Source organism: Bison bison, unplaced genomic scaffold (assembly GCF_000754665.1).
Source record: "Bison bison bison isolate TAMUID 2011002044 unplaced genomic scaffold, Bison_UMD1.0 scf7180017864317, whole genome shotgun sequence".
Taxonomy (NCBI): Eukaryota; Metazoa; Chordata; class Mammalia; order Artiodactyla; family Bovidae; genus Bison; species Bison bison.
Genome location: NW_011494889.1, coordinates 1,573,617 through 1,590,109, shown reverse-complemented (window position 1 = coordinate 1,590,109; position 16,493 = coordinate 1,573,617). Strand labels below are relative to the sequence as shown.

The window sequence follows — 16,493 nt, the reverse complement described above, 5'->3', positions numbered from 1 at the left end:
AGTTTTTGTACCCTTGGTTCTCTAATCCCCTGTCAGGACCAGCTTACATTTGGGCGTCTTGTGTGTAAAAGAACATCCGGCTTCCTTTGGTCCTAGGCGCCTTCTAGACCCTTGGGGGCAGGTTGCCCATGCCGCCTCCTGTGTGTGAGACTTAATGTGGGGTTGATGTCTTTTCCAACAGACAGAGGCCAGGCCTCCTCCAGCCACATCAATATTCATTTGTTTACTTACTTATCCTCTGTCTCTCCTAGGCCCCAGGAGGACAGAATCAATATCATTATCTAGTTTCAGTGGTGGTCCAAGAAATATGTAAGTAAGTGAATTAAGAAATGAGCAAGGGACTTCCCTGGTGGTCCAGTGGTTAAGAATCCACCTTGCAGTGCAGGGTACATGGGTTCAATCCCTGGTTCGGGAACTTGGATCTTGCAGGCTGCAGTGCAACTAAACCCACACGTCACAGCTGCTGAGCCGAAGCACCCCAACTAGAGAATCTGTGCATTGCAACAAAAGATCCCATGTGCTGCAACTAAGACCCAACGCAGCCAAATAAATAAATATTTTTAAAAAATTAAAGAAAGGAGTGAAAGACTATAAGCAGGATACTTGAACAAGAACGTGAAGAGGCTTTTCCTTCAGAGGGTCTGAAATACAGCCTGTCCGGGTAAAATCACTTCCTGTATCTATGCCCAGGCAGGTGCTCCAGTGCTGATAACGCAAAACAGACAGAGGTGCTTGAGGAATCTTTTTTTTTTTTTTTTTTTTTTTGCACTTAGACATGTATCAGCCTTTCTTTCCAGCTTCATTTCCCTTCAGGCAATAGGCTTAGTTAACCTTTCCCGAGTTCAGACAGTGGGTGTAGGGACCCGAATGGATGGAAGGACAGGAGAGAAGCTGTTTGGGATTGATTTGCGTGTAAGCAAATGGAAATGCTCCAGCCACACACGGGTGGGTGCGTGATGTGGGCCCACCGTACACAAGATGGCATTTGTTGCCTGACTGTGGAGCCCTCTGACCCCTCCACCCTCATGTCCTGTGGTCAGCCACACTCATCAGAGAGGCCAAGAGTCCCCTATAGGAACCATCAGAGGCTGGAGAGATGGAAGTGGTGACTTGGGTAGGAGAAGGCAGCCCTTCCCTTCCTTCTTCCCACCCCCTACCACCAGGCATCCTGCCAGCTAGGTGGAAAGGGCTCTTTCTGGGGCCAGAGCTGAAGGTGAGGGGCAGGAGGAGACTCTAAGAGTGATGTTAGGGGCCTCGGCAATGTGTGGGAGCATTTGGGGTTGTTCCAGTGCCCTGGAGGTGCTGCTTGTATCTCCTGGGCAGCCAGAGACTTAAACCCCTGTGGTTCATGAGACCGCCCGTCCCTCAAGGAAGCACTGCCTGCCCCAGGTGCCACCGCAGCCCCACGGAGAGGCTCTGTGGGGCTCAACCCTGGCTTCTTCCGGGTTTGCTGAGATGCTGTGTAATATTAAGGAAGGAATCTGATTTCTCCTGACCCTGTAAAGGCTGCTCCTATAAAGGGGAGATGGTGGGTGGGCTGTCTTCTCTCGGGAAGACTGAAGAGTGGGTTTCCAGAGGGGCAGTCCTTCCGAGTCTGGGTGTGTGAGCTTTGGTCCAGCACAGAGCAGCCAGGCCACCCTGGACCCACTGATGCCTGTCCATGGAGGCCACTGCCCATGGCCGTCACTGGGCCAGGTCTGTAAAACTTCCATAGCTCTTTGAAGAGCCTGCAGAGATTTTTCCAGCTGAGGAATAGAATCTTCCCAAGTTTCGTTCGTACCCATGTTTCAGGAGGAAGTCCTGAGCATCTTCTCTCTCATCCCCCTACCCCTGCCTCATGCTTCATTGGCCATGCCTCAGATTGGCAGCTGCTGAATTTTACTCTAACATTGGGTTTAATTCTCTCCCCACCCCCACATTTACCTTTCCTCAACTAGCACCCCACAACTCTGCTCTAAATGCTGTCCAAATGCATTAAAGGATGTTCAAGTTAAACATGCATTTCACCAGATACCCTATTGCCCCAGATCTGCACACCTGTTAGGTGCATCGTGGGAGGAGACAAACAGCCTTGTCCCAAACGTGTTAGGAACCTTGACCTCTTTATTTCAGTGCATGTCTTTTCTTTTCTTTTTTTTTAACACCAAAAATATTTTGTATTAACAATGTTGTGATAGTTCCAGGTGAATAGCGAAGGGACTCGGCCATACATCTATCAGTGTATTTCTTAGAGTCAGGACTGGCAAAGCCCTGTCGCCTTTTACTAAGACATCTGGATGTGAAAGTGTTAGTCACTCAGTCTTGTTTGACTCTTTGCCACCCCATGAACTGTAGCCCACCAGACTCCTCTGCCATGGCATTCTCCAGGCAAGAATACTGGAGTGGGTTGCCATTTCCTTCTCCAGGGGATCTTCCTGACCCAGGGATCACACCCACGTCTGTCATGTCTCCTGCATTGGCCGATGGGTTCTTGCCATCTGAGCCACTGGGAAGCCATCATGCACACCAATCTTTGTGCTGTGCTTTGTTGTCATGAAGCTTTGATTAACTTACTATCGCGTCTCAACATTTTCCCCTGCTAAAGAACAGGGATCAGAAATGGCATGAACATGGCCTCTCTTTGCCCATGGGAGAGTGATGGGGGAGGAGGCGGCCTCTGGCTTGTCATGAAGACTCTGCAGTTTTCATTCACTTGATTCGCAGGTGTTTATTAAAAAATAGTGCAGGATGCTGTCGGAGTGACAGTTTACAAGACACAGTCCCTGCTCTGAGAGAGTTGACAGATCTGTGTAAGTAGGAAGAATAGAAAATGTTCAAAGTGCCTGGGAATTCTGAGATCATGCCTGGTGGTCCGGAGGGCTTGGTGAGGAAGCTGGTGTTTGTGCTGGAATTAAACCTAAATAGGTGGAAATAGCCAGAAATGGGTGAGGAAGGACACTCAGCAGGTGGTGAGGGGGGCTCCTAAAGAAGGGGAGAGGAGGCTGCTGGAGGGGTGCTGAGGAGGCTGGGTGGGAAGGAGGGCTTACTTAGGAGAAATCATAGGCCTGTGCCTGGCATTTCCAGCCCCAACTCTGGCCATCCCAGGGCAGACTGAGGTTCCCAGGGCCCTGCACCCCAGTTTCTGCCCCTCAGTCCAGCCCACCATGAGAGACTAGCTATGGTGGTAACTGTACTCTGCAGCCATGTGGGTAGGTAGGAATTTTCCTGCTGATCAGGAAGGAGCCATTGCCCTCATCATAATGCCAGGGGCAGAGTGGTGACTCCAGGTAGACAGTAATTATGGTCCATTTCCAGCCGAGCCTCAGCCAATTCACTTGCATTCCGCCTGCAGCCACCCAAGGTTCAGACTTCAAGTTTCACAAAACCCATAACTGTTGCTAATAATTTCTAAAGTTGTGAGAAACATTTAGAAAAAAATAGAATTGCTGGAGAATTTTTGTTCACACCACCCACGGGTTTTCGCGGGTTATTATTTTGCCTAGAACTAGCAACTGCTAAGCCTGAGCCTCCAACTGAGCCTAAGCGAGTGCTTAGGAAGGGCAGTTGCCCTTTGATCAACCAGAAATTCTAGGCACTACTGCGCTGTTTCTGTGCTAACTTCCTGTCTGCCTCTCAGGGACAGTAAGAGAGGAGAGGGGTAGCAGAACTCACTTTAACCCCATGGCGTTGTTTACTTGCTGTCGTGTCTGACTCTTTGTGACCCCATTGACTGTATCCTGCCAGGCTCTTCTGTCCATGGGATTCTCCAGGCAAGAATACTGGAGTGGGTTGCCATTTCCTTCTCCAGGGGATCTTCCTGAACCAGGGATTGAATCCGCATCTCCTTCATCTCCTTTATTGACAGGTGGATTCTTTACCATTGAGCCACCAGGGAAGCCCTTAACCCCATGGTGAGAGCCTGTGATGAGAGGAGGAGTTCCCTGAGCTCAAGATAACCCCAAACTGTTATTTTAAAATAAGCTTCCCAAGTTTATAATTAACTTCCAAGTTAAAAGAACACTCCCCACCTTCTGTGCATACCAGGATGCATAGGGGGTTCCTTTTCAGCAAAGTTGATGGCCAGCCAGGTGCAATTGCTAGAAACACTGCAAAATGTGAAGATAAATGTTTCTACTTAGGGGGCAAATGCATCTCTATTAGCAACCGATTATGACATTCTCAGAGTCAAAGCCTCTACCCTGGATGGTTTTTATCTGGCCTCTGAGAAAACCTGCTGGTGAGATGCTTCCCGATTCCCTCCAGGCATGTTTGGAGCCCACCTGCTGCAATCCAGATATCCTGATTGTACAGGGTCTGGTAGTGCCTGGCACAGGAGGGTGGCCTGGGCACCCAGCGAGTTTGGACACCAGTGACCCTGAGCGCTGTTATTTGTTAAGTGCCTGTTGTGGTCTGGACTCTTGTGTTACGTACGTTCCATGCACTTTCTAATCCTCACAACAACCCTAGGAGTTAGGAATTGTTTCCTTCACTACATGGGTGGGGAAGCTAAAGCCCAAAGAAGTTAAGCAAACTGCCTAACCCCCCTGACTTGGCAGTGCAGAGCTGGGATTTGAACATGAATTTGGGACCCTCCATGCCCGAATGCACATGCTGTACCACCCCCCTCCTTTTCTGAATACAGGACCCAGTCAGCCCAGGCCTTCCTCAGCACATCAGGGACCACCTGCCTCAGTGTCCAGGTGATGATTTGAACAGCTCTTTATCCTCCAAGTGAGGGAAAATGCTGCTGAAAACTGTTGACCAGAAAAAAAAAAAAAAAAAGCACAACCTGAGAGCTGTGAGTTCAGTTTGATTTGGGGCCAAATGAGGACTGTAGCCTGGGAAATGGACTCTCAGATAGCTCCGAGGAACTGTTCTGAAGAGGAGAGGGGCAGTCAGTACATATGTGACTTTGGTGACAAGGGATGCGTGCAGGCAAGCACACGTCTTGGCAGAAGGTTGCTGCCAGTCACCAGAAGCAGATGTCCCCATTAATGATTTTGATGCTTTTCTTGATGTGAGAAGATGCAAGACATTGGGCTCATAAAATCTGAAAATATCTAACTATCTGAAGGCCTGTTCTGCCAGTGTGTCCTGGAGCACAGAGTGCCTCATTCGTGATCTCCACCCTGATTTCCCTTCAGGTGTGGAAGATCAGTGACTGCAGTGGCTAGTGCCGTCATTCTTGAAGAATCAAGCGGAGAGTGACAATTTTTAGTCAACAGAACACACTTGCATATATTTATAGGGCCTCTTCTGACCTTTTGTGACGTTTTCAGGACCTTGAAAATGTTCTGGTGATTTTCTCATCCTAGGGGGACCCTTGAGGATTGTCTGGAAGGCTCCTAGCAGGAGAGCCCTACTGCGCTGTATACCCTTAACTGTGGAAAGGGCCTCCTCTCCCAGCAGAGGTCCAGCCTCCCCGTGAGCCTCTGCAGCGCTGGAGGGCACCAGTGGGAGGTGCAGAGGAGGGGGACGCCTGGGGGCCACGGGAACCTGGCTGCCCTGGAGGCCGCTGAAGTGGCAGACATCTCTGTCAGGCTGACATCTCTGTCAGGCAGATATCTCTGTCAGGCTGACCTCACAGGGAACATCAGACCTCCCCTTAACTCTGGTGGCCAAGGCATCCCCTAGCCCAGGAAGGTGGCTCTGAGAGCCTGGTGGCCCCTCCCTGGGCTGGATACATGTGGACACTCTCCCTTCACTGTGTTCTTCATGGAAGAGTCATTGCAGAAGGAGAGGTCTTTGCTACGAATCCCAGCTGGCATCCCGGGCCAGCTCACAATGCTGGTCTTTCTCTCGCTGTCCTCGCCCTTCCCTTCCCTTTCCTCTCCTGCTGCCTTGATCACCTCCTGGAGAGGCGCGTGGGACACGCTGGAGGTAGTGGATTTGGCAGAAGCTCTAACTTGTGGAACTGGAAATGCATCAGGTGATGGGACTCCACGGCCCTGGGCAGCTCTATGGAGGGCATGCATCTGCCAGGATGGGAATGCCCTGGAAAGCCAGAGCCCCGGTCCCTACTCTGCCAGTGTCCGCCCATGGGACCTGAGGTGTAGTCACCTGCCAGCTACCATGCATGGAGCACGCCCTGGGCCTGTGGGCCTCAGACACTGTCTTGGACCTTCCCCTCCCACCTGCTGGTCATGCCTCCCCACTGGCTTTGTCCAGAAGGAGTGTGGGCAGGGGAGAGGCTGGGGCATTTCCCGCTGACCCTCTCTGCCCCGGCAGGGTTGGGGGGGCAGGGGTGCGTATCTCTGACAGTGTCTGAGCTTCCTCAGCCTCCAGGTCCCACCAGATACACCTTCACAGCTCCAACTTCCACAGGAGCTCAGCCACTAGTCACTGTCATCCCGCCTGCCCACTGGTGGCAGTGACTTCCCACTTCTGCTCATCTCAGGAGCCTCATTGCCCACGTTGGTTTTCCCATCATCCGCAGAGGCAGTTGCCTCATTATGGCCCTTCTCTGTAGATCCCTGGGTCCTGGTTGTCCCTGACTGCCCACTTTACGTCATGTCAGCTCTGAAAGGAGGCCTGGCCAGCCTTTCCCAACCCTCAGACACTCCCATTTCACAGATGAGACCACTGAAGCTCAGAGGGAAGAAGTGACTTGTTTGGGGTCACTAGGCTGGTGAGGAGTTGAGCCAGAACTCAGCCCAAGCTCCTTCCTGTTCCTCTAGCCGCTCCTGGAGGACTTGACCTCTCTGAGTTTCTGTCTCCCCAACTCTGGAAAAAGCCAGCAGGAACTGCCTTGCAGCATCCTTTGCAGAATGAGAGAGAGTGTCTGTTAAGACCCTCCAGGCCCCAAACCATGGAACATCCCCATCAGGTGGGCCCATTTAGCTGACCGTCTCCAGGGGGCCTGGGTTGCTGCTGGAAGAGAGCTCCAGACATGCCTTCTAGCAGCCCGAGTGGGGCGGGCAGCTCCCTGCAGACACGACTGCATGGGGTGAGCTGAGGCCGGCCTGTGCGTCTCCTCTGGCCGGGGCTTGCGTGCGCCTGGGAAGAGGCTCAGAAGTTAACTCTCCCCTGTTTTGGTCAAAAGCTCATAGCGGTTTCCACAGGTGTAGGTTTGTAGCTGGCCTCGATGGTCTGGGCTGTGATTGTTTCTTGAGGTGTGTTTAAGGGCCACGGCAGCTCCTCTTATTGAGGAAAGGGAGCTCTTTGTGGAAAGAGGTGAAAAAGCACCAACTCCACAGAAACCATCTTTCTGGATCCAGAGATAGAACTGTTCTTATCTTGCATCCCAGAGTTTGGATTTGTCAACTAAAAAAGTACACAATATGAGGATTTTGAGTAAAGTTTTATTTGGAGCAAAATAAGGACTGCAGCCCGGAGATAGCTCTGAGAGACTGCTCCAAAGAGGCAGTGGGGGAAGGTCAGTATATAAGATTTTGGTGAAGGGAAGAGTTCAGTGCAGTCAAGCGCTTACTTTACAAAAGGTTTTCTGCTGGTCACAAGGAGCTGATGTCGCCACAAAGGAATATAGACCTTTTCTAGATATGAGAGGGTCCCTGGTAGTGTCACTTGCTGAGTCACGTATGACTCTTTGTGACCCCATGGACTGTAGCCCGCCAGGCTCCTCTGTCCATGGAATTTCCCAGACAAGAATCCTGGGATGGGTTGCCATTTTCTTCTCCAAGGGATCTTCCTGACCCAGAGATCGAACCCAGGTCTCCTGCGTTGCAGGCAGATCCTTTACCATCTGAGCCACCAGGGAAGCCCTTTCTAGATACGAAGAGATGCAAAAATCGAGATCATGAAATCAGTTCCTGAAAATATCCAACTCTCTAAAGACCTGTCCTGTGAGATTCCCTGGAGCACAGAGCGCCTCACTCCACCCTGAACTCCCTCAGGGGGCGTTGGAGGTCAGCAGCTGCAGCAGTACGGGGTTCAGTCTCCACAGCGGCAGATGGCAAATGCCCATCTTGTTGTTCAGTCACTGGCAAATGCCCTTGGCAAGTGCCAATTGGTAGTTGACAGGTTCAAGAGAGGAAACAAACCAACTTTTTCTCCCCCTAAAAATCATAGAATGTGAGGGTCAAAAAAAATTATCAAGGGCAGAATAAGCTTCCATTTTACAGAGGAGGAAAACAAGGCTTCAGTTGGGTTAAGTGACCTTTGTGAGGTCACGTGGCATGTTGGTGGCAGAACCAAGCCCAGGGCCCAGGCCTCACCCCCACTAGTCGGGGGGTCTGTGATGGGGAGGCTGTGGCCTGGGCCTGCACGGAGCCGCCTGTGTGGCATTGTCCAAATTCCAGGGGGACATTTGAGAATCAGGTCAGGGACACCCAGGGATTTGGATAGTCCCAGATTACTCCTGTAGCTGCAGAAACAAGCTCAGTCTCGGTGATGATTTTGCCCATAAATATCTTAATTTTATTTACTAGGTTGTCTGGCACGTAATAGCATGCGTTATTAATAGAGGAGCTTAATGCTATCTATTAGGTAGGCATACTCTTTGCCATGGAAGATGAACATCTATTTTACGATGTAACTTACAATGCCGTATGACAGCCGCACGTGCTCAGAATCTTGTCACAGGCTTCCGTCTGACCTCACGTGAAGGGACAGGAGTCGGGACGATCTTGCAGACAGCTCAGCATCACTAGAATGATGATTCGTGTATAAGCGCATCTCCGAGTGAGGTGTTCTCCGAGCTAGATCTCTGTTTTGAGGGTCCAGACAGGATAAGCATGTGGTTCTGAAACTCTTATTCTCCCCAACTGCCCAAGTCTGTCCGCTACCTCCAATGGTGAGTCACGGCGATTTCATCTGCCACCCGCGACCTTGCGAGCGCTACAACCACGGAACCGTGGTGGAGTTTTACTGCGACCCCGGCTACAGCCTCACCAGTGACTACAAGTACATCACCTGTCAGTACGGGGAGTGGTTTCCATCCTACCAGGTCTACTGCGTCAAGTCAGGTGAGCACGTGGAGCGCGTCCCTGGACCAGGTCCAGACGACACACAGCAGCCAGTGGCATGTCCTGGGCCCTGGCCCTCCTCGCCCACACACAGGCTTAGGAACAGGATGTAGACGTTCATCTTTGTGGCTCCATGTGGCCGATGCTTCCCGACCCCGGTCGGGAGCATTAACCCACCCGTGCCCAGGTTAATATGCTGACCCTCTGAATGGGGTCCCTAGACCCCAGCACCCATGGAAGAACCCAGCCACTGTGGACTCTGTCTTCTCCCAGCCTTGTCCCCTTCCCCGGACAAGGACACAAGCTCAGGGTGTGACCCAAGCAATGTAAGACTCTGCCTTTCTCTTACGCTCAGAACACAGATGATATAATTATGGGCAAGACCTGCTCTCACTTTCAAAAACATAAGCCTTTTGCAAGCTTCAGTGCTTCCTGTTGTTGTTCAGTCACCCAATTGTATCCAACTCTTTTCAACCCCATGGACTGCAGCATGCCAGGCCTCCCTGTCCCTCACCATCTCCCGGAGTTTGCCCAAGTTCATGTTCATTGCATTGGTGATGCCATCCAACCATCTCATACTCTGACGCCCTCTTCTCCTTCTGCCCTCCATCTTTCCCAGCATCAGGGACTTTTCCAGTGAGTCGTCTGTTCGCATCAGATGACCAAAATACTGGAGCTTCAGCTTCAGCATCAGTCCTTCTAGTGAACATTCAGTGCTTCCTACTTGATAACAAATGACTAGCAAACCATCCTCACCACTGGCCTCAGAGCATCAGTGTAGGGACCCCGTGGTGAAGACCTGGGCACCAGTACACCACTGTCTCCTGCCTGCCCCGATCCTGCCTGCTCACCCTGGTGTTTTCCAGGCATAGCCATGGCTGCCTGCCCCAAGCTGATGGCTGCACACCTTCCCCCTGGATGTGGCACGTGGGGGAAGCATTCGCTCACACAGCACACGTGGAGGCCCATCAATGCTCACATGAACCCATGCAGGAGAGGGGGCCCACCCAGCCATCAGTGTGTGGGCACCCCAGCGCCCAGCACAGCCCGGCAGCCTCACAGCCGCTGTGTTCTCTCTTCCGGCAGAGCAAACGTGGCCCAGCACCCATGAGACCCTCCTGACCACGTGGAAGATCGTGGCGTTCACGGCAACCAGTGTGCTGCTGGCGCTGCTGCTTGTCATCCTGGCCAGGATGTTCCAGACCAAGTTCAAGGCCCACTTTCCCCCAAGGTCAGTGCCGCGGCCCTGGGCAGCCCACAGCCACCCAGGCCGGGCGCAGTGCAGCTGCCTAGAGCAGCAGAGAGAAAGGATGGTCAGCCTCGAGGGGTGCAGAGCCCAGCATCTGAGGGGAGTAGGGAGAGGAAGCCAACATGCCTTCCTGCGAGGTTTTGGGGTCTGTGCAAGGTGGAGACAGACTCATTTCCTTCTTTCCGCCTCGCTCTCCCCCTCCAACCATGAACCCCTGTCTCCCTCTTTCCCTGGCTAGACATTCTCAGGGCAGGCCTTGTACAGGGTGTAGAGAAGGGGAGCAGAGTCAGAGATGCACGCCCCACACCTCCCCACCCCCAGGGGCACCCCCATTGCCCACTGTGTGCCCGTGGCTCTCGAGTTATGTACCTTAGAGCTTCCAGGCCATGAAGGAGGACAAGAAATACACAGAACTAATTAGGGACGAGGTCCAAGGTGCGTGACCCAACAGAGCTTCCAAACCGGTGTGCAAAACCTCGGCAAGTCTCAGGAAGGAAAAAGGCTCTGTTTGGGGGCCAAGGCAGGGCTGATGCGCTTCTGCCTCCAGGTAGGATCTGACCTTTCAGAGTGGGACCTGTGGGCAGGGGCAGAGTGGAGGTGGGGTGGGTCTCCATCCTCCTCGGCTGCACCAGTGAGCTGGGCTAAGTGTCTTCATCCTCACTCTCGTCATCACTGAGAGGACTCTATCAAAGTCCCTCAGAGGCGGGTCTGGTCCTCTCAGTGCCCGGAGCAGCTGTGGCCCTTCCCCTCTGGTGCCAGCCACTTGTCCCGAACCAAGCATGCCAGTGCTCTGCAAAACCAAGAGCCACCCAGCACTGCTGTTGGCGGATCACCGTTCCTGAAAGGAGAAGTCATTTAGGAAGCACCCAGATGAGCTTGTGAACATAAGGAGGAGGAAGGTGGGCCACCGAACATCATAGGATGTTAGCCAGGGCTCCCTGATTCACAAAGGCATCACATATCCCCGTGGATTCCTGTGCCCACGTCAGAGTCTTCTCACACAGGGACCTCAGGCTTCAGCCAAGGGCATGTGTCTGCCCACAGGGACAGGCTGGCCGCTGGGGGCATGTGTACCACTCTTCCAGCAAAGACAGCTTCCAGGACTAACCACTTCCCACTCAGCCCTCCAGGAAAACCCACGCTCACACTCCCAGCCAGATGTTGGGGAGAGAAGCAGGCAGGGCTGCTAGAGACAGCATCCCACCTTTCCCCTCAACTTTGTGCCCCCAGAACGGCCTCATCCCACAAAGCAGTGCCCCCCCGACTTGGCTGCAGGGGTCCCATGACCTGAAGGCACCCCACTCTTCCAGCCTTGGAGCTGTGCTAGGTGGGGGGTAGGGGTAGGGGCCCCTGCATCCTCGCTGGACACAGAGTGTGTGAGCACCATCCTGGGGCCACAGCCTAGCCCCTGCTGAAATGCCAGAGCCGTCCTTCCTCTCGAACCCGTCACCTGCACTCTCTGTCCTCACATTATTTATGAGTTAAGAGACAGTGTTCTATCATTGAGCAATTAGACTATCTAAAGAAGGCCTGGGGGTTACAAGGAGAAAGCTAAACTATACACTGTGATTTATAGTACATGGAGTATTTGAATGTGGCCTATAGAGCTATTTTTCTACATAGGCTTGGGAACCGAGTTTCCAGGATACAGACTAAAATTAAGATGTTTTTTTAAATGATCCCTAACACTCACTATACTTTTTTTTTTTTTCCAATTCCTTGAATATTTCCTCCATAGGTTACTCTCTAGCTGTGTGGAAACTGATCTCAGCTATGCAAATTTATCATAAGATTCTCAGGCAGGTCCAGGAAGGGGTTTTTGCTTGTTTTTCTCCTGGTCCCAGAGCTGTAGGCTATGAAGAGATGCTGATGATAGTCTGTGGGGCTGGGATCAGCGAGGGAGAAGCTGACAGCTCATGGGTGCCCTGGTGAGAGCTGTTGTTGTGGAGAGAATGGAGAACAGAGGCATCCTTGGGGTCACCCTGACCTGGGCAGCTTGCAGCTTTCTGAAAGGGACTGAAAAGATAGGCAGGCCCAAGTGAGGCAGGAGGCCCAAGTGAGACAGGAGGCCAGTGTGAGACTGTGCAGGCTGAGGAGTAGGGGAGCTTGGCGGATCCAGGATCCACTCATAAGGGCCACGGAAGGGGAGAGAACCCTGATTTGAAGCAGACTCTTCCTTGCCTCCCAGCCCCCCTCTTTGGGAGTAGGGTATGGGCTTTGTAATTTCCCCCTGTCTCTGTGTGGCCTTAAGGGTGGTAGAACAAGGGGACCCTACCAGCATCTCTAAGCAAGATGCTCCAAAACGCCAGTGGCCTCAAATGTCAGAGAGAGAGACGGCCTGACGCTTTCCTCTGTCCCATACACCAGCATCCAGCCCTCTTCGTCCTCAGACTCGGAGCTCCTGCAGAGGCCGGCATGCAGGAGTTCGTGGCCTGCCCACCCAGCTGACTTGTCCTTCCTTCTGATCGTTTACCTTCTGGCCACATCCCTCAGCACCAGTTGCCAGCAGAGAAGATAAGGAACCAAGTCCCACTGGCCACTTACTAGCCTCCCCAGTTCCTCTAGGGCCCAGGAGCAGAGAGAGGTCAGCTGAGCTGAGACTTTGGCCTCAGACCTGAGGTCTGGAAGGTGCAGGGGACCGGAGACCAAGGGCAAGGCCAGAGCCGAGTGCATGGCAGGGTAAGGGAAACCCCCACTCTGGGCAGCATGGTGAAGCTTAGGTTCAGGTGACCATGAGCCCACAGACCTGGAAAGAGTTCCTTTTTTTTTTTCCTGTTGTTGCTTCTCTGTCTTGACTGAAAATGAGCGAGTTTTAGAGCACAGCAGAAAACAAACAGGAAGCTTCCTAAGTGCAGCGGTAACTGACAGGGGCACCTAAGGTCCACCTTCCCCAAACTCTTAATGATACTATTCCATTTCCAGCAGGGGACACTGCAGGGCACCTTGGGATGCTTGGTTGGAATGGGCCACACAGTCCCCTGTCCACGAGTTTATAGCACGAGGAGACGATGGAGCCCAGAGGGGCAGGGAAGGGCAAGAGGGAGGCGCAGAGCAGGGGCCAGTGAGGAGAAGAAAAGCTTGTCCCATCTTGAGCGTGGCCCTGGTGGACGCACCATCTGCCGGAGGGGACCCGGCAGGGCGGCTGCATGTCCTGCACCACCAGCTCCGCTGCCCTGAGGACCCCAGCTGCAGTGGGTGGGCACTGTGGCCTCATTCCCGGGGCGACCTGTCACCTTGGCACTGCTTTGCTCTCCACAGGGGACCTCCCAGGAGTTCCAGCAGCGACCCCGACTTCGTAGTGGTGGATGGCGTGCCTGTCATGCTCCCGTCCTATGATGAGGCTGTGAGCGGCGGCTTCAGTGCCTTAGGCCCCGGGTACCTGGCCTCTGTGGGCCAGGGCTGCCCCTTACCTGTGGACGACCAGAGCCCCCCAGCATACCCTGGCTCAGGGGACACAGACACGGGCCCGGGGGAGTCAGAGACCTGTGACAGTGTCTCAGGCTCTTCGGAGTTGCTCCAGAGTCTATATTCACCTCCCACATGCCAAGGGGGCACCCACCCCGCTTCCGACAACCCTGACACAGCTCCCAGCACGGTGGGGGAGGTGGCATCCACCAGCCCAGGCATCGACATTGCAGATGGTAAGCATCGGCCCCAAAGTCCAAGCCATCCTTGTGCAGCCCACCCCCAGACCCTGCTCCCAGCTCAGAGTCAAATCAGAGCTTCCCTCTCTCTCAGCTGAAATTGCATGCTGTACATAGAGGCCGTGGGCAAGGCCGGTTATTGGAAGGAAGGATCATCACCTCATAAGTGATCAGCCCATTAACTGAAATTTCAGGAGGCACAAAAGAGCACCAAGCCATCCAGAGTAGAAAGGCTAGGTGGGCAGAACTTGATTTTCATAGCATCCGTGTAATCCAGGATGCTTTTCTTCTCTCTCCCTTAATTAGGCAGGACTTCTGAAAGTGGTGCTCAGGATCAAGGTAACACATGCATGCTAAAAGGGAAGACCTAAATCCGGGCACGAGGGCCCACCCCGGAGAAGTTCTGGGTACATACAGGCTAAGTTTACCAGGTGTGAAGTAGAAGGAAGGTACTACTACTTCCTTGCTACTGCAAGGAAAAGCAGGCTGCAGATCATGGTAAAATAATAAAAATGCCTCAGATTAAATAGGGCTCGTTTCCCAGGGGAGGGAGTGCCAGTACCACTTTACAAATGAAAGCACTCATTCCAGCTTATATTGGCAGTAAGTCGCATTAACTATGTAGACGCAGGGGTCTCCTGGTTCCCCATAGAGAACTCTGTACTTGAACTTGTAACCTTTACCATTAGGACACACGGTTGAAGCCTAACAGTTTAATTTTTATGATCTGGATATGAGATTTTCCAGCTAATGATGTACAGAGGTGTTGGTTTATTTGCCTGTTTACTGATACATGGAACTTAGCATTATCTTCTTCTTACTGATTTGTGTGTCTGTTAGTTGCTCAGTCGTGACTGGCTCTCTGTGACCCCATGGATCGGACCTGGGTCTCTTGCATTGCAGTCAGATTCTTTACCATCTGAGCTACCAGGGAAGTAGGAACTCTATTTTACTGAGGCTCACAATTCCAGATCATCACAGTATTTTTCAGTGTATTAGTATGATAATCATCTCTTTCTTTGCAGTTTAATAACCATCTCTTTTTACAGAGATCCCTCTAATGGAAGAAGATCCATAATTGGAAAAAGTCCTGATGATTCTGCTACCCCTTTGGGAATGGGAACCGTGTACTTTGGAGTGAGGCCTCTGGAGGACAGAGCTTGGGGGGATGGAGCAAGTTTTCTAATCTATCAACAACATGGGGACAGTGACTCATATTGTGCATCTCGGATTCAAGAGTGAGGCTGATAAACGGCAGCGGCAGTGCTTTAAAAGGAGACTTGAGAATTTGCCAAGACCAGTGAGGAACAGAAGGATAAGGGGGAACCCTGAGCAGTCCTGGATGAAGGTATTAAGGGCGTCTCGTGCTGCCGAACATGGGACAGACGGTTCCACGCATATATCCACCAAATATCACCTCCCACCGACTTACGAGTACTACCCGCCTCCTCTGAAAGCATGTCACATTACCTAAATCGCTTCTAAAATCCGCTTCAAACTGTCTCTGGACTCCAGATTCGGATGGCTCAGCCTCTGAGGGAAGTCTGTGTTGAGCTGCTGGAAGAGCAGCAGAGCGCCCCCTGCAGGCTCCCAAAGGAAGGTTCTCGAGTGTCCCTCGGACAGTCTTTCTTGGCTGGACAACCCTACGCAAGGCAAGATTAAAGCGGGACGTGGCAGTTCCACCGAGAATGGAAAGGAAAGACTCAGGCAGACTCTGCTTTCTGGAAATTTCTCCAAAAGGCAGAGTTCCTGTCTTCCGTGCTGTCCTTTGGTGAAATATCGTCAGTATTTGTATTCATGGTCTAGCACATGGATCCACGGCATTGGCTAAAGCTTGTGACTTTACACATGGTCAGAATGTGTTCAAATACATCTCATGGTGGAGAAGTAGCCAAGGTAATGTTTTGTTTCAGCATTTTTAAAAGCTTCCACTTGATAGTTTATCTCAGTTGTGAGCCCCTCACCTTTTAACTATTAAGAGTCGTTGCCCCCGCTCCCAAACTCAGCCAGATTTAATTTTCCAAAACAGAAATTCTGTCTGGAAACACATTCGTCCTCCTCCAGATAAAGTATGAGGTTGAATTATTTTACCCCTTTTATTTTGTCCTGCAAAGCCCGCAGGCTCCAAAGATGGACGGCTCTGCCCTCCTGCTTCGGGGGTCCCCTGGCTGCCTCACCCATCAGTCCATCCAGCACGCCCACCGCACCCTCCCTAGGCCCACTGGGTGTCGTTCCTAAAAAGTGATTGATAAACTCATTTCCTGAGTCCCGAAATGTCTCTTCAAATACATGTTAATCTGTGGAGCTGATTCTTTTTCTCCTCTGGGTTTCAGACAAATACAAACAAAACTTTTTTTTTTTCATCCATAAAATTGCTATGCTGATAGAGTGGTGAGAGCTGGAAGCTTGATCAAATCCTGTTTTTTCTTGACACAGACTGATTAAAAATTAAAAAGAAAATGACAGTTTGAAGCGTGACTTTAATAGTGGAGTGGATTTGGTGGGCAGGGAGGGGCAGTGACAGTGATCCCGGGGGAATGGGGTTGGAGACAGCACAGGACCCCAAGCAGAGGCTGAAAGAGGGAGGGAGCGGCAATGGGCGTGCCTGACCAGCATCAGCCGTGAGCTGGGCACCTGGGTAAAGGGCTTTGGTAATCATAACGTTGTTTGGTGCTAAGGCTGGTCTTCATGAGCTTC

General features: G+C 52.1%; 1 protein-coding gene across 2 annotated transcripts in view; it reads left to right on the top strand.

The window, feature by feature from the left end:
* Positions 1-16,256, top strand: part of SUSD4 (sushi domain containing 4) — a 134,673-nt gene extending 118,417 nt beyond the window's left edge. The window contains exons 8-11 of one of the 2 annotated variants that reach the window (XM_010852837.1): positions 8,712-8,903; positions 9,990-10,134; positions 13,411-13,793; positions 14,846-16,256. In XM_010852837.1, coding sequence (XP_010851139.1) covers positions 8,712-8,903; positions 9,990-10,134; positions 13,411-13,793; positions 14,846-14,874 — 749 coding nt within the window. In that variant the 3' untranslated portion in view covers positions 14,875-16,256. Of the gene's footprint in view, positions 1-8,705; positions 8,904-9,989; positions 10,135-13,410; positions 13,794-14,845 lie in introns of both variants that reach the window. The other variant, XM_010852836.1, reaches the window with a different exon arrangement.
* Positions 16,257-16,493: the final 237 nt, after the last annotated feature.